The following is a 20,756-nucleotide window of genomic DNA, read 5'->3' as shown; positions in this document are numbered from 1 at the left end:
CAATATTTCTCTAGTTTACTCATAATAAAGTCATTGTTTCATAAGTTATAAGAAATCTTGTTTTCACTTACATATAGCAAATATTTTCTCCTTTAGATGTTTTGTGTCACTTTCGTTCTTTGAGAGATGTAACACTATATACAATACATAGATATCTCAAAGTCCTAAGAAGACTAGGCTCTGGTCTGTACCCCAGCAGAGAGGTAAGCTGAAGTACAGCAGCAGGGAAAGAAATATTATATCAGCACAGTGCTTTCCCCAAGCTTGTTACATACATTTTTACAGGCTTGGGTCTTGGCCCTCAGACCCTGGCTACAAAATGGCTAGGGCTATTCTCAACAGTGAGCACGTAGAGAATGTCAACAGGATTGGCCCTGTGTTAAGATAAGAATAACAAAACGTGTGTTAAGTTTTGTGAGGTTTAAAAATGAGCAAAACTGTAAAAATAGTTGGTCATTTAGATGAATAACAAGGGCATTATGTGGGCAACATGGGGGAATGCATGAAAGAAGACACAAATGCTGGGCTTGAATGTGGAAGATAATTTTCAGACTTGAACTCTGGTTACCTTGGGGTGGAGGGTAGGAGAGAGTGAGAAAGTATAGAGGCAACGGAGCACCAAATGATTAACTCCTAGACAAGGGATTCTGGTGGAGAGGAATGACGGGGAACTGGCGGAATTTAGTGAACAGGCTAATGTTTACTGAGAACTTTTCTTTATGTGAGATCATTATTAGTAAATATTGGTTTGAGAGGAAATCCAGAAGCCTTAGAACAGTTCTTTTATGAGGTGTGGTCCTTTTCCTGAAGATTCTTGTTTGCACATGGTCCCCTTGGTTTACAAATGGCTTTTCTCAATGCTCAGTGGCAGCCTTCCTCTGATGTGTCCTGCAAGTTCCTTTGCTCTCCGCCAAACTTCACTTTACTCATCAGAAATTCACTGATATGCATTGACTTTTAGAAGTCCACTGCCACTCCCTTTGGAATCAATGGTAAAATTCTCATTGATTTCAATGTGAAGAGGACTGAGCTCATGTGCTGAATATCCACACTGGTACCAAGAGATTCAAACAGTTCTTTCTGAAACAAACGGCTATATGCAATGTTTAAATATTAACAAAAATAACAAACTCTTGTCTCCAGAGCATTCAGAAGCAACTTCATATCACAGCCAGATAGATGGCTGGTTTATTAAATGCTGAATTATTGAAAACATGCAACTCAAACTTTTTTAAATTTTAAAACTAACCATGAAACTATTTTGAGAACTGTGACAATATCTGAAAACAATAGAGTCACAAATACTATCGTAGCTATCACTTCTGATTCTCAACTTGGCAGGAGGGCCCACATAGGTTATAGGAATCCTGCAAGTGCTGTAATCAAGTAGGACAGCATAACAATCTAGGCTAAATTTACTGCCTGGTTAACCCATATCATATCAGTATAAATGATGGAGGAAAGTTCTTCAGGGGAGGGGCAGGTTGTGGACACAGCCTCTCCGGGTAGGGTAGGGTGTAGGTAAAGTGACAGTGTCTCTGAAAAAGTTGTCGGTATTAGTTGAAATGGTGGACATGGCCAAGCAGAATATAGCATCATGCCCCCTCCTGGCAGAATTTAAAGCTGTGCCCCATCCTAGAGGAAGCTGAAGGGAGGGCAGAAGTTGAGACTTAGTTTGCCCTCTGCTCAAGTCTGTAATAGTGGGCGTACCTGGCACAGGAAAGACATGACAGCTTTGATTAATTTGGCTGTATAACTGAAAACAGATGAGCAAGGACAAAGAGGTTCAGATGAAGGTTGTGGTATGGCTAACCTATCAGTGGACAGTGCAGTAAGGCAAGTGTGGCCCTCTTGCATCTGGATTCCTCATAGCTTCTCTTTACGCTTCTACCTTTCATTAGAGACAGACCTGAATGATAAAGTCTGATGGAATTTTGTGTGTGTGTGTGTGCGCGTGTCATTCTGTCCATTAGAAAGATGGGCCTAGGGTTGATTCAGAACATGGGTTCCACAAGAAGGACCCATCCCTTCAATTAATATTTTCATAAAAGACTAGTTAGGAAAGTTTTTTAAAAAAAATATTTCTATTCAAGAAGGTTTGAGGCGTTGTTTGTTCTAACAAACTGGAGCCATAATTGGGAAATGGGTTAAGCTTGTTACCAATTAAGATAATTGACGTGAATAAAACTGATTGTGTCCTGAGAGAGAGAGAGAGATTCCCTAGCTGAGCTGCAGACTAGAGCTGCTTTGTTGAAGGATATAGGTAGAAACAGATGTTTAGAAAAACATGTAAAGGCAATCATGAAGGAATGTATTCATTTGTTAATTAATTAAGATGCATGCATGAGCAGAGAGCCAGCAAAATTCTGAGTTAAAAAAAGAAAAGCTTCAGCAGGGAATTCAGAGAAAATTGTGCACAGGCTACTGTTGGTGTTTTTAATCAGAGACAAAGGAATAAGCCATCCCAAACCCTTAGGAAGTTTTAGATGACTGTACCCGCTTGTGTACACCCTTCCTCATTCTGTCCCCATCTCAGCAGGTCTCTTTCCATTTGCTGATACATTGTAAGATGCATGGCAGGATCATAGTGGGTCGAGAGTACATGCTAAGCTAGTGGATATCTGCAAATATCTGTGTGTTCTGTGGTTCCCTTGGGTCAGAAGTGTATAATATATGCTGGAGCAAATCTGACATAGAGAATGAGGGATTCGAAGACTGCAGTCGAGACTTGCAGACCTGCGTGAAGCCCACCTTTAGTTTGGTGGGATATCAGAAAAAAAATGGGGAGCTGAAAGGTGGACAGACAGCTGTTGAGCATCCAACTACTTGGCTTGGATCAGGTTGGGGAATGTAAAGAAGAATAATGGGATGGAAGTGTGCTAGGCAGCTGATTGCAGTAGAAAGGAGGGAAAGAGGAGCTGGCCTGGTTAGGTGAAACAAGGTGAAACAGAACGCCTCAGTGGATTCAGATAGGGATCTATGATGATTGTTTTTAGATCTGAACCAAATGTTTTGAAGTATATTGTACCTACTGTTAGCAATAATAGCATCAAACATTTGTACCTTTTCTTCACAGATTAGCAGCAGTGAGAACAAAGATGTTTGTGACTAGAAGTGGAGGTGTTGGTGTTGAATGCAATGGTTGGTGAGTAGCTTGTAACTTGAAGCCTTTAAAGCATGATTTGAAGACTTCAGGAACTCAGCCAGAAGTTAGGGGTCTATTATAAGAGGAGGTGGTGAGGTTCTGTGGCCTGCAATGTGCAGGAGATCAGGTTAGATGATCACAATGCTCCCTTGTGGGTCTATCTAGTGTTTTGGAAAATCTGCCAAAGAAAGGGAGATTATGGTGATTCTCATAGAGAACCCCAAGAAGGTTTGGCTCTTGCTGAAAGAGCTGTATTTAATGTGCAAATATAGCAGCTCTTTATTTGAGAAAGCATAAGGATGAGATGGAAAGAAAAAATGTCTTTGTCAATACAAAAGTGAGAGTACACAGTGTGTGGCCAATCTAGCTCCTGAAGAGTAAGGTCAAAAGTTGTCCACTTCCACTAGTGACCTGCACCATAGTTCTTAGATAGAGATTAAAAACATGTGGGAAACCTATTGCTATCTGAATGACTATATCTCTTCAGTAATCACAGATTATAAGAGTTAATGACTTGTCTAGTTCAAGTCTAACTTATCCCTGTGATAACCTGGATGGAGCAAGGAGGCGTGAGTTTGGTTTGGTTTGGTTTCTACACAGATAAAAATGGTGATTGAATGTCTGGGAACAGTGTATTTTACTGCTGGGATGCCTTTTGTTAGGGGTTTCCTTCATGACGGCGAATGCCCCCTGTTAAGCGAGGTGTAATGGCACAGGAACCAAGAATGATTGGCTGTTGTCACCTATAAAGGAAAAAGTTCTAGCATTCCAATCCTAGATCTTCCGTGTGGAGCTCCCAGTGAATGCTGAAGATGTTGAGAATTCTAGATTAACACCTAGACAGGAGCCAGCAGAAAGTACTGCTAGCTAGGGTTTCACTTCTGAGGCACAGAAAAACTAGCCACTAGCCATGCCACCGTGCCCCTCCCCATGAGCCTGACCCTCCTCTTCCCTTCTCAGATGCACCAGCAGCCTTAGCTCCCTGGTCCATGATCCCCTACACCCACCCCACTCCCATCAGGGGCCTCAGCTCTAGAGGGAGCCGGCCTGCTGCTGGGATAGGATGGTAGAGGGCTCCCTCCCCAAGGGCTCTGGGAAATGGGACAGACCAGAAGCTTACCAACAGGGAGGGGGAGGCAGAGCTCCCCCTGCCTTTCCTTACTCCTCCCTGCTGGTAAACATCATTTATCCTGCTTCCTGGAGATCTCAAGGGAGTCCGGCCCACAATCCCTTCCCAGGAGCCCCTGCCTCCCCACCCTGTTCCTTATCCATCCATGCTAATAAGCCTCACCCTCAGGTGACAGGTTTGTCCTGCTTCCTGGCTGATTCCCAGTGCAAGAGGAGCCACTGTGGTTTCGGCAGCCAGCAGGTGAGTGCCTGGAATGCAGAAAGGGACCAGAGTGCTGTCCCGGCTGTGGCACACTCCCAGCCGTGATGTGTACAGCCTGTAGCCAAGATTGCTATGCGTATGGCAGCATGTGCACAGCAAAAAAGAAACTGGAATGGTACATCTTTTGACCAGCAGCTGGCCAGGCTGGTCAAAAAATGGCCAAGTAGCAGTCCTACTGTGATCATTATGGTCTCTTTAAAAAACAAACCCTCAAGCTGGCAAATTGTGACCACAGCCATTATACATAACTCTGTTCTCCTGTCACTGTTACCGTCCACTTCCCTCTGCTGGTTTGTTACGCCAACTTGTTCCATCTTCTCTTAATTAGATTGGAAGCTTTTGGGGGCAGAGACTGTCTCTTACCCTGTTTGCACGGAGTATAGCACAATGGGACCCGAATGTGACTGGAATCTCCCAGTGCTACGGAAAAAAAATATAGTTATGACACAGGTTAACTAAGGTATGTATGTGTATATGTAATAGATAAAATCCAGTATGTACAGGGCCTACCACAGCTGAGCTCCAGCTGGGGCCTTGGTGTACTGTAATACAGATAATAAACTAATCTCCTTTATTTTTAGTTTGTATATAGACATTTGTATTAGTCTAAACCACAGTCCCAGGAATGAATACTAAAATACTACGTTTTGCTAAGGTCACCATATACAATTTTCACCTGTATTCTTGAGGTGCATCTAAGACAGCATTCCATATGGTTCAACCAGCCACTGACCTATATGAGTCACTCAATTTATTTTAATTCACAAACCACTTAGGGGAGTCAGTCGTTCAGATCACTTACTTAGCCTGAGTAGGTCTAATGTATCCATACCCATGTTTCTGATGAAGCACTGCTTTTCAGTGATATTTTTCCCCTTTCCTCACAAAAGTTGTTAAATAAGATGGGGTGTTTTCCTTTATGAAGTGCTAATATGAAGAATTTCCTCGGAGGGTAGCTATGCTTGCATAAGAAGATATTTTAGTTGAGGTTTGTGCTCATCTTCAGTATACGGTCAACCTAGCCCTATGCCTAAATTATCTTTTGAGACACTCTTCTAATGAAAGAGAAATAACCAAGGAGTAATATGTATAAGTGTATTACATCTGACTTCTCTGCTATGATCTTCATATGCTTCAAGCTGGAGGACATTCCACATCCAGTACTGAGGCAAAACTCCCATTGACTTCAATGAGAGCTTTTTCTAACTGAAGTTTCCTATAAACATAAGCAGCTGCTCTGAACTCTATGCTTTTGTCAATATAATGATCATTCCTATCTCCTTCTACAAGTGAGAATCCCTAATGGGAAGTGACTCCTTGTCCAATTACATCATTCTTCCCTGAGGCCCCAACAATCACAAGATCGGCCCAATCGCTCACACAGTTGTGTTAGAAGCCAAGCATTTACCAATGAAATTTGATGGGCTAAGCCAACTGGCAGCAATGTCAGGATGGTGGTGGATGCTGAATTACTTTAGAATATTTGTACCATTATGTTATGTTAACTTTGTAAATATAGACTGTAAACTGAGAGAATAAAAAAAAGCAAGTTAGAAAAAAAAACAATTTATTTAGTATCATATAAATAACTTGTTACAAAAATTGATTTGCAAAAAGGCAAATTCACTCTTTCTGTGAGAAACTGCTGTTCAAATTGGTTTCTCATTAAATTGTAACCCCCCCAAAAAAGCCATTACAGTGAATAAGAAATATAAGGGGAAAGAATGCACATTTGCCAGCTGACTGTAATAAATGGCCCAGCCACGCTGAGATAAAAGTAATTGTTCCAGCACGGGGCTCTTTGTAATACAGAGAGCCTTCCAGATGTAAACTTTTTAAATGATGAAAATCTTATCACCCACAAACGTTCCTCTGTTCTGAACAGTGACTACTTCCATCTGACTCCACGCTCTCTCTGCAGAACAAGGGAATGACAACTGAGAGTAACTGCATGACTGGAACACTCCAGCTAGTAAATCTTCCTGGGCAGTGGCATCAATTTCAATTTATGCTTGGAAGTATTTTTAATTAAAAAAATCAATACCGAAAAACATTTATTTTAGCGGTTGAAAAAAACTCACAAATCACAATAGGGGTTTGCCAGATTGATTTAGCTCGGCAGCACAGTTAGGATGACATAGCATTTATTATAAGGCCTATTTTTTTAAGTATAATTTGCAAAGCAATGAAACTAATCACAGAAATAAAATAGTACAGTGGTTTTGAAGAGGTTTTGTTTTTGTTTTTGCTGTCAAAAACCAGAGCAATGTCATGTTTGCTGTGTTGTTTCTTGTGTTCACCTGAATGTCTAATAATCTATACATTTTTGATTCTTTAATAAACACTAAACTAATAGATCATAGAAAACTAAAAGCTTATAGAAAGTGTCTCCAGATGTATTTACATTAATAGTGCAGTCTTGTAGGAAAGGCTAAGAGCCCACTGGTGTGGAAAGATTTCCCTAAATGCTGGGCTCATGCCTTATTTCTCAAATTAACCCTGTTGAAGGAGACATTTAAGTTTGCAGTCCCCTTTTAAAATAAATACTTGCAAAAAAATTGCAGTAATTGTAAAAGTTCATATGGAATCTAATAATACTCTGTGTCATATGGTATCTCTGCTGCTTTAAGTGTCACAATGGTCCTGCTTAGCATATGACTGATTTCTTGGTTTTTCTCCCCCATTTTCTACTACCCTACCTGCAACTCCCCACCCTCCATCTTGTTAAAAACAAAACAATCCCCAAATATGCACCATAACCACTTGCTGCTGAATTCCCTGAGCATCCAGCCAATTTCCCCTTGACTTCAACCCTGCCAATTTCCCCTTGACTTAAACCCTGCCATCTTCCGCTTCAAGGAAAGTGTTGCATATGCACAGAATGCAGGACCAGGCCATAAGCATGGTGTTACAAAATGATGGGCAGGTTAAAGATTGTCTCAGTGATGTCTAAATTAAACTGAAAAGGGTGGGACCATAAAGCAATCTTTTTAAAAGATCTTTTGCTGAATTAATTTTTAAAAAGTGAGACAGCTACCGTATTTCCCTAGTAGAGCAAACCATGAAGCCACAGACATTAAATATGGTTTTGTTCTACCTTCTTTGTAGAAAAATCCTTTTAGAAAATGCCTTTTTTCTAACTTCTGAAGTGAAATTTAAAATGCTGCAGCTTTAACATTCATGGGGTGGGGAGGGCTGAAGGGCTGAAAGGAAAATTGCCTTTTCAAAATTTTTGAAACAGTTTGCACCAGTCAAGATAAACATAGCAACTGTTGATCTGTCAGGTCTCATAATTTGATAAAGAAATCCAGATTGCTGTGTTCATTTAAACATAATGTGCCGTTGGGACTTTGGACCACCTGTTAGTGTGACAACTTCTAGATAAGAGATCATGAGATAGAGATGATATATAAAATTAAAGTATAATTAAAAAAAAAAAGTAAAATGTTGTCTTACAGCAGTTTAAACTTTCCAGCTGTGGTTCTTTCTTTGCTAGACCTTTGCACCAAAATGGCACTGATTCTGAGTTATTTTCTCTGAGCAAGACAGCTGGGAGTCTGTTTTGCTCCTCACACATGCAAAACTCCTATTGGAATTCTGAAAGTGTAAGATCTGGCCCCAAGGAATTGACTAAGCATTCATTACTGTCCCCAATGAAGATGGAAATATCTAATTTACAAATGTGCCTTCTTTTTAAATGTTCATTATTTTTTCCTTCTCATGCATAGAAACACACACACACATAATTCCATACCTAATTCTACCTACTTGCCTATTAATATATTGCTTATTATTTGCTACAACCAGGGGAGCTATAAACACCCAATTTAATTTTTTTCCTGCATAATTCAGTATGACAGACAGATGCCAACTCTGTGCCTCGAGATGTAACCTATTACTTGAAAAATTAGGAGAGCTGAAAACTGCTTTTTAATTTTTTTCATGTTTAACAAATATGAAATGTGTTTGTATATAATCAGGACAGCCCTGGCAGTGAACCAAAAAATAAATAGGAAAAGTCTGCCCACCTTTTAGGGCTTATTCTGAAAATGTTGCTATTGGCACTGCCTGATGTAATGCTTTTTAATCTGAGGATTCCAAAGCACTTTCTAAAGGGGTATGAGTGTTATTCCTCCTATCTTATAGCAAAGGAAACGGAAATGACCAAGATCACATGAGTTTCCCATGGTCAGACAGCATATGAGGAAACATCAGGTCTAGGGACTGAACTCCCGTCCTGTGATGACACCAGTGGGGCTCTATTTGGGCAGTGGGATCCTTCCCGCACAGAGCTCATTGCAGCATCCAGCCTCAGATCTCCTCCTAGGGCTTATCCACATGGGAAATTTCCTATATAGCTGTAGTGGAATAATTATTCTGCTATAGATATTCCTGTATAATTCCCCATGTGGACACTATTCTGGAATGAAAAATGACTTCTGGAATGACTACTCCAATCATTGTTCCGTTATTGCTATGCCACGTCCCTCCTTCCCCTTCACACTCATCTCACTAGACTATTCGGTATCCTTCAGTACCTCTCCTATTAGCTGGTCATCTAGTTTGCCGCTATTGAGACTACAAGCTGATTGTGTAGCTCATCTTCACCTTGTTCAGTGGAATCTCCTAGCATCATTTCAGGAGTTCTTTCAACTTGAACAGATATCCTAGTGATTGAGGCAGCAGTCCACTTCCTTAACACAGCCCAGAAACCCACTTTTCAAGCTGTAATCTGACACTTCTTTGTCTATAATGGACAATTTTAACATCCCAGTCATCGAATAAAAATAATGTGGCACAGTGGTTTCCATCCTTTGCCACTGCAGCACACAAAGTGCAGTAAAAAATATTACCGCAAATATTTTATTTACTGCAATATGGCAATTTAAATGGCAATTTTTTTTTTAATTGCACTTTGTGGAGCTATAGAGGAAGAAGACAAGACTGAATTGGACCCTTCTTGTTATCTGTGAGTGTCGGTAAATGAGTCTCATTTGTGGAAAAATCAGCACTTATAAGCTGGATGGATAAAAGAATAATTCAGATGTGAGTAATGATCCAATTGCCTCACGAGAATTTCTTACAGGAATTCACTTGCTATTCAGTTTGTCACCATAATTTTGGTGTCAGTAGATTGCATACTTTTTTATATACGTACACATCAGGCTTCTGTGGCGCATTCTCTGTACACTCACTATGTCATGTTCCTGACAAGATAAAATCATTGGTCGATAAAATGCAAAATTCTAGCCTGAACTGCTACTAAGTATCGTTAATTAAGAAAAAACAAAACATCTGAAATAAGAAAATAGGAAACACGCTATATTAGAACAGACTAGTAACAATCTAACTTGCTCTTCTGCCTCAGACAATAGCTACTGCCAGACTATTGAAAGGAAGACATGAAGGGGCAGATTTGTAAAGGTGTTTGGTGCTTAAAGATGCACATAGGCATTTAGTGGGATTTTTCTAAAGGGGCTAGTTGTCCAGCACTGCACAACTGGGAATTAAGCAATGGGCAGGAGATGCCTTCCTGATGCCAGTTTATGCCCTGAACACACGAAGATTGATAGCCCTTTACACTGAATCCTAGTTTTTCTAAGCACATATTGTGCTTGTAAATGTCTAATCCTTTTTGAAATCTTATTTAAACCTTTGTCTTACTATCCTGTAGCAATGAGTTCCGCAGATGGTATAAATATGGTAAAATATTTTTTAATCCCTTTTAGTTTGCTGCCTTGTAATGTGTGTCTTATCCTTGTATTATTGAAAAGGGTAAATTGGAGCCACTGACTCATGTTTAAACTGGTTTCTTTATGGTTTCAAGGAAAGAACACAAATACCTAGCAACTGCAACAGATCACATAAAATTATTCTATGTAAATTATTCTATTTATATTAAATGAATGAGACTGGTTGTATATGATGTATAAAGAGAAACTTCACTCTTTCTTGTTAAGGTGTCATAAGGCTATGACCTTAGGGTTATAAAAGCTGCAATAATCTATTTCAAAATAATCTATTTCAGATGACTGGATCTGAAATGTAATCAATGACATATTCCTCTTGTCATTCTGATACATTGCCGATTACTTTTGCCTCATGCATGTAAAGAAGAGACACTGGCCTGTACTGAGTCCTATGGTACCACTGTTCTTGCTTGGGCAAAAATGGCAGGTTTGGCAAGGAAATTAAGGAAACCAACTGAAAGATTCATGTTTAAAATGCCACCTCTTGGTGTAATTGAAACCTATAACAATTCTGGTTGATACATTTGTAAAGACAGTGTTCTAAAACCCTCCTGGTTCTAGTAACCAGAATGATGAACATTTCTCATTTACTTGTGCATTCAGGGCTCAAATACAAGCACAAAAAATAAATAAAAAAATTAGAAGTTACTTACTAGGATGAGAGTTTAGCACTTTCCTCCTTCAAAGCAATTTTCAAACTCTCTCTAACCCTTGCAACATCCCTGTGAAGTAGGCATTATTTTCCTATTTTACAGATGGCAAAACTGAGACAGAGCAAGAACGTGACCAATTTTATGCAACCCTGCATAAAGGGTAAAGGGTGCAAGGTACCCCTGTTCTCCTTTTCACTCACTATCCATGTCACAGGGATGATAGTAGCCTTCTTAAAACTGCTACTCCCCTTCCGTGTGGGTGGGTGGGCAGAAGCAGAGGAATGGGTGAAGCCTCACTCTGCCTCCCTACACACTGAGCTAAGTGATCTATACTAGACATAGGATACAGCACAACTACATTCTGCTCCATGCTCAAGTCTTATTTCAAAACCACAAGGTCTAATCCAAGGCAATTAGGTGACTTGCCCAATGTTACAAAGTGAGTCAGTATTAGAACTGGGATAGTACTTAGCAATTCTCTGCTCAGAGCTACAGACCACAAACATCTCCCTGAATGTTGGATAAGAAGGACACAGATATAGTGGTCCACAGGGAATTATATACATGGAGTTGGTATGATTTTATGCTTTTGGGGACAATGGCAGGTTCAAGAAAAAATATTTATAGTTAAATGGCAATTAGACATCTTTAAATTCAAGAATAAATTTACTCTCATGTTGTCTTATAGCCTTGTCAGCTCATTCTAATTTTATAATAAATTCCTCTCCCACTACTTTTTACTATAATATTTAGGTTAAACCATAATACCTCAGTACATTAGGATGTGCAATACAAAATGGACAGAGCAATCATCTGAGCTGAATAATCTGAATACAGTAAGAAGATTAAGTGAGCTGGAACAGTAATATACTCCAATTTACAATATAAGCAGAACAAGTACAAATATTGCTTCCCTCCATTCCTGTTTCCCTCCCCTACCACTGTGCCTGTAAGACAGGCTTGGTAAAGTGGATGCATTAAAAAAAAATTGCCTCTTGGAAGCTCATAAAATTATACTAGAAAAAAGTTTTCTGACATTTGATCCACACAGACTGCAGTCATTAGACAACTGGAACCAATAGAATAGAGAGCCCTGTCACAGAGCCATGGATAAACAGAAAGAAATAGCTACTTCACATATCTCAATGCTGTTTCTGGAAATCAACAAAGGCAACATATTAAGAGTCTTTATCACTGTCCACGCTTCCGTACATATCCGCCAGCTTTTTAAATCGAGGCCCCCAGTCACTAAGGTAATCGTAGTCCTGATCTCCATCCGTAGTCACCGACTCTAAGGAGCTGAGGGATTCTGCCACAGAGCCATTACCTTCATACGCGTAGGTCGCTAACGAGTCATATGGGGGCGTGGTAGGATCTGTATCGTTTTCTTTTAACCTTTGGTTAATGAAATCTCTGACATCAGTGTTATCTTGTACCCCTGGAGTCCGGCGCGGCATAAAAAGTGCTTCTGGCACAATGTCTCTGCGTAATTTATTGTCTTCTATGGCTTCAGGATTTCTCAGTGTGCCAATATCAAAAGCCTGGGTGTCTTCCTCTCCACCACCTTCATCATTGTAACTGACAATGTTGTCTCTGATGTCCTCTTTGGAAATTATCAAAGGTTCTTTCTTCCGCTGCCGTTTCAGAGCTGCAAACAGCATCACTGTAACTGGAAACAAAAATAAAATGGAGAGACGGGGGTGCGGGCAGAAGAGTTAATTTGGCACCCAATTAAAGCCAGAAAGAAAGATTGTACTGCTTGAACTCTAACTTTCAGAAGTTGCACTGCAAAATTGCAAACCAGAATTTGGGAGTTTTCTGATTGTTGCCTGTGATCACTCTGGGAGCCGAGAGTGGGATAAATATTAGAAGAAAGAGGATTTCAAGCTAGCGGGAAGAGCCATATTTTGTCAGTGGTTGCATTTTCCCTTAGTCGTGTAGCAGCTTTGCTCCTTTGAAATTGCCAGCCTAGTCTCAGGGCAAACCCCTCCCCAAAAATATCGTATTGGAGAGTGAAAATTAGGCTGAACAGCTAAAATGCTGCAAAACTTGCTCAAAGGACAAGGCTTCTACCTATTGGGGTGTGATGAAAGGTTAGCAAAGCTGCATACCAAAACTCTTTTTTTCAGTTGTTTTTTTCTTTTCCCGGAAAGAAGTGCAGAACATCGGGAAGCTTCTCAGCTAGTGCAAATGGTCATAGCTCTGTTGACTTCATGGAACACTGACAATTAACATGAGCTGCAGCTCTGTCCCCAGAGAACAGGTATTTTTTGTTATTATGTAATCACCAAAAAAACCCACAAAATTTCTCAAACAGCTTTTTCACTTTTTAACGCTTAGGTGAATCATCTTTTTTTGGTTTGTGCCTAAGGCTCTGATACTACAACCGTCTCTAAGTGGACAGAGTCTTGTACCTGCATACTGTCTCACTAGCGTTATTGAAGTTCTGAGGGAGCTCCATTTGCACATAACTCAGTGCAGCTCTGTGGCCTAAGACAAACTTTCCTATTACCTTGTGAAGCCAAACTTTAGTTACTGATCTTGACCCTACTTTTCATTTTTGTTAAATGACATATGAATGTTTATCACTGAAAACCTATCAACAGCAACAATGTGGCACTGGTATTCTTCTTATTTGTATTCTAGGATGCTATCATCGACCAGTGCCCCATTGTGTTAGGTGCTGTACAAACACACTACAGAAAGATGGTTCTTGCTACAGTGCTCACAGTGATCTGTTCAAAAAACAAATTTTTCAAGTTGTTGGCACTTCTGAAAAATTGGGAAATAATTGTTTGGGGTTGAACAGAACCATTTTTAATTTCAGCAAATTGAAAAATAAAAAAATAAATTGTTTTGGGTCAAATGTTTCATTCAACACCAAATGAAACTTTGATTTCAAACTTTTTTTTTAAAGTGTTTAATTTTTTTTAAAAACAATTAATGGAAATTTGTAAACGGTCATTTTGAATTGAAAAATCAAAATGTGTCAGTTAGAAAATGTTAGAACAAAATGTTAGTTTTTAAATTTATCTTTTAATAAATGAACAGTTCTGTGAAATCAACATGAATTTGTGAAATGTTTTGGTGTCACTGAAACAGCTGAAAAAAAATTCTGTTGAAATTTTTTGCCCAGCTCTACTAAATACTACTCCATACAGTCTTCTGGGCCTGGCCCTGAAAACGTTTATTGACTCCCAATAGTGTATGCAAGCATTTCAGGGATTCGGCTCTTATTTTGTAGATCATCTCTCAGGCCAGCTGTATTTCAAGATTCTTTACATAGCTAAAGGATGTAGTGCCAGTGTCTGCTTCTGCACTAAACTCCCATCAAAGTCAGTGGCAACTCTATCCACTGAATAGGTGCAAATTCCCTTTTTTTTTAAAAAAAATTGCTGTTATGTCTTTACTGCTCGGGTAACAGGCGATAGTGTCAGTTATGATTTGAAAAGAAATGGGTTAGTTGATGAAGCTGGGAGAAGTGGTGGTGATGGACACTGGTCTAGATGGCAGAAATTGCAGGTTCTCACACATGACGATGATGATGAAGATGATGACTTATTACTTATATTATGGTAGCCTGTGGAGGTCCTAATCCACTTTGGGAGCCCCTCTGTATGTGCCATAGAAACACCGCCTGAAGGACAGTTCCTGTCCTAAAGAGTATACAATCTACAGACTATGTGGAAAGCTGATGTTTCATGAAAGAGGCAGTGCAGGCCTGTGAGGTAGTCTAGAGAAAACCATGAAGGATTTGAAAAACAAGAAGGTCAGTTTTTTAATAGGATTCAGAAATTCCACTGACTTTCATTTCAAAAAAGAGGGATAACGTGATCTTGCTTCTTTGTATTTTATGTATGTAATTATTGTTGGGGCATCCGATTAACAAAAATGTTACTCCACAAAGGGATAGCAGAATGATAAATTCATGAACAATAACTAATACTAGGTACTTGATACTCCAAGAATTTTCTTCTATGCTGAACTTGAAAATACAAATCTCAGGACCAGTTAGATGCAAAAATCAAAGTACAGTCAAGCTATCCAAATCAATTTTCAACATTAACTGGGAGTTTCTAGGAAGTAATCTGAGCTTTTTCAAGCTGCAAATAAAATCACCAATCTGGAGGTACCTTTTGTTACTATAAACATTGAAATTGTGGTTTGGATCTGCCCAGGTCATTGCATCACGTGGAGTAATGTTTGCACTTACAAACCCTGCAGCTAGACGGAAAACAGAAAATGATATAGTCTAGTTAATTGAAAATCTACTTACGCTGCATGGTGATATGCACAATAATAGGCATAAAGTGCTGCTGAGAGGAAGAAATCAATTATTTTCAATTGACATTAACCTGGAAATCATTTAATGTCAGATTGATATTACTAAGCACAGTTATGCTAAACGTATGCAAAATGGTTTGTAGCACAGGACAATTTTTTCCTGTTCTGTGAGCTGATATTAAGTGGGCTCCCACTCTTAAAAGTAATGACATAAAAAAAACCTGTAATTGCAAATTAAGGGCAAGACTGTCATTTAACAATCTGCCCTGAGCGAGGGGCAGTGCATATCTGGAGCCACCATGTTGTCTGGTCTGTGGGTTCCTGCAGAGGCTGCTCTATCCCCTTTTCTGTTCCGCCCCTTGCTATTTCTAGGATATGGGTAGTTGGCTCATGTGAGGGGGTACCTCATGCCCCCCTTTACTTCCCTGGGCAGGTAGGTAGAGCATCTGACAATGTCTCCCTAAGAGTCAACTTTTTAAAATCGCAACAATTTTCAAAATTCCTCATATTCCTACAGTGGGCACTGAGTGCAGCGAAAGGCTAAGGGCCAGACTGGGTTTGCATGGGCGTGTACAAGGAAAGGAAAGGGTATGAGGGAAGGTTTGTTTTTTTTCTCCCAGCTCTACTGTTTTGATGGGGGCAGCCAGAATACCAGTCCTCATCTACCCAGAATGGAAGGGAGAGGGGCTGGAGCTTGCCCTGAGGGCTGCAAACCCCAAAAGGGCCCCACCTCATTTGTATCTTCTGGGGCTGGAAGGAGAGCAGGTGGTGTCCTTTTAAAGAGTGTTGTACTTGTCCCAACTTGATATGCTTCTCCAGCACATCCACAGGTTCTACTTCAGCTAGGGTGACCAGATGTCCTGATTTTATAGGGCCAGTCCTGATATTTGGGGCTTTGTGTTATATAGGTGCCTATAATCTCCCCTCCTCCATCCTGATTTTTCACACTTGCTGTCTGGTCACCTAATTTCAGCATGCCTCATAATCTGCTACGTAGCACCATAAATGCAGCATGACACATCTGGTGGCTTTGAGTTTTATATATTGCCTTGCACCTTGGTTAGTCATTTGCATCTGGCCAAAGTGGGTGTAAAATGCTGCTGCCTATGTGAGTGGAGAATTGTGATCTGGGAGTGTCTTCCACACACTAGGCACTGATTTTATAGACTTCTCCTTTGTTACAGAATAACGCAGGAGAGAACTCTCCAATGTGTCTTTTATGTGTAATGCCCCCTCTTCCTTCAGCAACCCTGTCATTCCCCCAGGAAAGAAACTCATGTAGGTCTATTACCTAGCAATATAATGATGCAGAGAAGAATGGCAATCAAAGCTCCTGTGCTAAGGCCAGTTGGATGGATCAGGGCTTCTGCATTACAAGACTGCATCTTCCCCCGATGGTCACAGGCGCACACTCGGATTGTCACTGTTTCAGTACTGCTCTGGATTGGGTAGTCACTGTCTGATATCACCACAGGCAGGAGATAAGTACTCATTTCATGTCGGTTATATCTGTTTTTTCTGGTGAAGATCCCTGCTGTGTTGTCTGAAAACACAAAGCAAATGGTACAGGAGTTCTCAACTGAGTGCTGAAAAAACCAAAGAATAAATAACAAAATAAAGTCTTCCTAGGAATTCACCTCTGTTGTCCTGGATTGTAAAGTTTGAGCCACTGGTTGCTTCTGGAGCCAAGGAGAATGAAAACTGGTGTCCACTGAAAGAATCATCCTTATCAACTGCACTTAGGGTCTGTATCAGCTGAAATGATAACAGCAAAATTACCCTTCGATGACTGTGGGCCTGATTCTCATTTACATTAAGGGTGTTGGCTCTAGAACTGTTAAATTGTCTTAAAAAGGGGATAGATAGATTTTTCTTCCACTCTAAGGCCCTTGATGCTGCCAGAGGGGCTTTACTGTGAATGAAAATTGGGTCTGTGTGTGTGCGTCACCAAGCTGTCATGCTGCAGCCCTTCAGTGCAATAACTTAATGACTTGGGCAGTGGCTTGAGAATTCTGCGGAGTTCTGGGGACTGCATGGATTGGTGAGTGGGAAATCCCCCATGGGAACAAGCTGCAGAAACGAAGGCTGAGATAACAAAGCTGACTAGGCTATTTAACCACACAAATCCTATTAATTTTAAACAGGAGTTGTGTGGCTGAATCCTCTGGGATATCTGCTGTTTTGAACCATCAAGCAATAGGTCTTGCAAAGCAATGGGAACTAGGAACTAGAGCAATGCGGCAGCCTGCAGCTAATTTACAAGGCAGGACTTTTGTTCAGACCTGTAACCGTTCTTCAAGAGAGATGATGGAAGCACCCCGACATACAGATGCAAAATCCCATATTCAAGGGAAGAGAGACGGAACTAAACTGTAGATAGCACGACACAGTACAAGAAGCAACCACATTTAACTATGTAAAACACACTGTCACTTTGGATACAAGAATGCTAAATATAATCAGATACGACACAGTCACTGTTTAATTTAATTTAATTTTGCAAGGTGACAGCTTGTGGCAACACAAAGCACACCTCCTGATGAGGTGACACAAGAGTAATGCATAAACAGAATTCATTTTTAATAGGTTTTTTTTAATTATGGAGTGCAAACAATCAACACACCTGTTCTGCCTTTGCATTTTCACAGACGAAGGTCTCGTAAAATATAGCAAATTCTGGGGCATTGTCATTTACATCCAGAACCTTAATGAACACAGGGACCCGGCTGCTTTGTTTTGGGTTGTCTGTAATGATAAAAATAGAAAGAAAGGGAAAGTGGTATAGTGCACATAGGACTCAGTGCTGGGGAAGAAAAAGATAGAATACGGGCTAAATAATTCAAGTCTTTATTTATACATGGAGATTTTATTCATGTTCATGCAATCTATTGATGTCAATGGGACTAATTGTGGGACCACTCCTCATATCTTTATGCATTCCTCATATCTTTATTCACATTTGCATACGTGTAAATGTTTGCAGGATCAGGTCCTATATGTGGATAAATTACTTGGATGAGAAGTGGGTGGTGGGAATGGGCCCAATGTTTATAAAGTGCTTTCATATAAAGTGCTATATAAACACCAACTGTTATTATGACAGATGTTTTTTGACTTTTTGTGGACTGATCTTTGTTTGCTGCTATTCCAGGGCTGACACTAAAACACGTCACCTGAGGAATATAAGCCCTATGTAGTGCATTGCTTACTTCTCTCATAGGAGTTGTATAATGCAGCAAGAGTGATATACTTTTTAAAAAAAAAAATTCCTGAGTTTAAATTTTTTATGGAAATACTGTTTACTTCATAAAAAAGAAGCAATTTGGAAAATTCTCATAAATCCATATCAACTTCAATGATATAGAAATAAAAACAAGCAATGAATTTGGCTCTTTGAGTTTAAAAAACAACAAAAAACCCTTTTGTTTTAGTGAGAGCATCATCACAACCACAATAAAAATCTGCAAATACAAGTTGCCATTTATTTTATTGGGATTTCTCCATTTCTTGGATTGGTTTAAATTGCTCCAAAGAACCATACCTTCCATAATACTGATTGTACAGATTATTAATGAATCTTAAACAAGGGTCAAAGGCAAAAATATTATAATAAAACAGATGAATAAAATACAGCAATTCTCGAGCCTTTCATATACCTAAAAGAATTCACTGGAGTGTTTTTGGTAGAATTTGGTTTTAATACTCACTTATTATTTTATTACTTTATATTCACAAAATTGGAAATGCCTGCTCTGTACTGTATTAAAAAACTTAGTGGTTTGGGCCAAATATTGTGCTTTAAACCTCTACAGTTGCATTGAAGTTAATATGATTGAACTGGATATAAAGCATTTTTAATTTGGGCCATTGGACTAAATTTATCCCACACATAAAATAACACTAAGGGTCTAAGAATAATATAGATCAAGCTGAAATCTACACTAAAAGGTAGATACAAATTTTGAATCTTTATAATGGGCAAAATCCCAGCTGCTAATTTTATTTTGCATGGCTATGAAAGTTTCACATATTTATTTTCTAGGAATTCACTCAAATATGTGCAGGGGTTTTCCTATCAAGTTTAATTATACTTATTCTGCATGCTACTTTGTACAAGTAACTACACATGTTTTATTTGTTTCTAGCTGGCTCTGAGTCTAAAAAAAATTTCAAAATAACAATATAGTAACTGGGAGAACTTCCATGAAAAATATATAATTCCAAGTCTCTCTCTCACACTTTTTTCTTCAGAGAGATGTAACAGGTATGTAGATCCAATGTACTTATACAATCTCCAAGCCTCACTGCTCTTTTTCTCCTTCCAAACCCTTTTGCATTAATGAATAAGAGATGCTTAACTTCTCCTTGTTCACAATCACTTAATTGTTATTAGACTGTCCAGCAAGAAGTGCTACTGTATGGAGCAGGCAGCTTCCTCATCTTGGTACATAATGTTAACACATCTCCTTAGTTTTGGATGTAGCTTCTGTCAATTCACATACTGAAATCCTAAAATTGATCTGATTCTTGTTGTCGAGTGTCTTCTGCAGTGCAACATCTACTGTACCATTCCCAATTTAAATGTAAAGATTTAAACCACCTTCAGAATTTCACTAGGGAGGCAGTATGGTCCAGTGGCAGTGAACTGGAAGCATCTGAAGCTCCCATTGACTTCACTTAGAGTTGGAGGTGCTGTGCATCTGTGAACAAGAGGCCCAAAGGCCCAGATATTCAGAAGTATATAGGTACCTAACTTCCATTGATTTATATTGGAATTAGGTGCCTAAATACCTTTGAGGATCTGGGTCAAAGTGTTTCCAAGGGAACACCCAAAAACTGAGGCACCCAAACTTACTAGATATTTTAGAAAATGTTGGCCATAACCATTCTGTATCTCCATGGTTTTCCCCCTCTGTAAAATGAGGGTAACTCTAGTCACCATTGTAAAGTGCTTCTCTTTATGAGTTTACAAATGTACTGGTAATTAATGTGAAGGGAGTACACTTCAGTGGGAATGTACTTGCTTACTCTTAATTTGTCTCAATATTTCTTTAGCTTCAGTTAGCTTTATTAGTTCAATGAAATGCATCTGCAATCTGATGGAATAGTCCACGACTAACTCCAACTGCCGAATGGCTTTAGTGGGGGCCGGGCTAAGAAACTATAAAGCTTGCCCATCTTTGATAGAGCTAGTCCGGCCTTGTAGCCTAGCTTGGATATAGGTTATTTTCAGCTATATATCTACTTATGTACAATATAGGAGAAAGTAGGGCCTATAGTTGCTTTATACCAAGTTAAAAAATAAGTGCTCTGAAGCTTCCCAACAGCATCCAAACTTTTGTACATTTCTACAGCCAGTGATCCACCCATTCCATCATGCTTCAATCAAATCCAGCCCTAGCATAAGGGTATGCAACTCCAAAGAAATAAATAGACTTTGCACCCACTGATGCCACCGTTTGCAGCATGCCTCAGGACAGAAAGGAGACATGTAATTAAAATATTAGTATCAAGGGGATGTTTTATTGAGACTG

At 39.5% G+C, this 20,756-nt stretch overlaps 1 protein-coding gene across 2 annotated transcripts in view; it reads right to left on the bottom strand.

Annotated features, from left to right (window-relative positions):
- Nucleotides 1–6,151: 6,151 nt before the first annotated feature.
- The window catches only part of LOC115646424 (cadherin-6), a 133,029-nt gene continuing 118,424 nt past the window's right edge, over nt 6,152–20,756 (bottom strand). For both annotated transcript variants that reach the window (XM_030552227.1, XM_030552228.1), the window contains 4 exons: nt 17,846–17,967; nt 16,860–16,977; nt 16,514–16,765; nt 6,152–12,607 (listed from right to left, as the gene is read on the bottom strand). In XM_030552227.1, coding sequence (XP_030408087.1) covers nt 12,117–12,607; nt 16,514–16,765; nt 16,860–16,977; nt 17,846–17,967 — 983 coding nt within the window. In that variant the 3' untranslated portion in view covers nt 6,152–12,116. The remainder of the gene's footprint in view (nt 12,608–16,513; nt 16,766–16,859; nt 16,978–17,845; nt 17,968–20,756) is intronic.

Source organism: Gopherus evgoodei, chromosome 2, assembly GCF_007399415.2.
Source record: "Gopherus evgoodei ecotype Sinaloan lineage chromosome 2, rGopEvg1_v1.p, whole genome shotgun sequence".
In the NCBI taxonomy this organism is placed as follows: Eukaryota; Metazoa; Chordata; order Testudines; family Testudinidae; genus Gopherus; species Gopherus evgoodei.
Note: the sequence above shows the minus strand (reverse complement) of the source record. Positions and strands in the feature narration are given on the sequence as shown.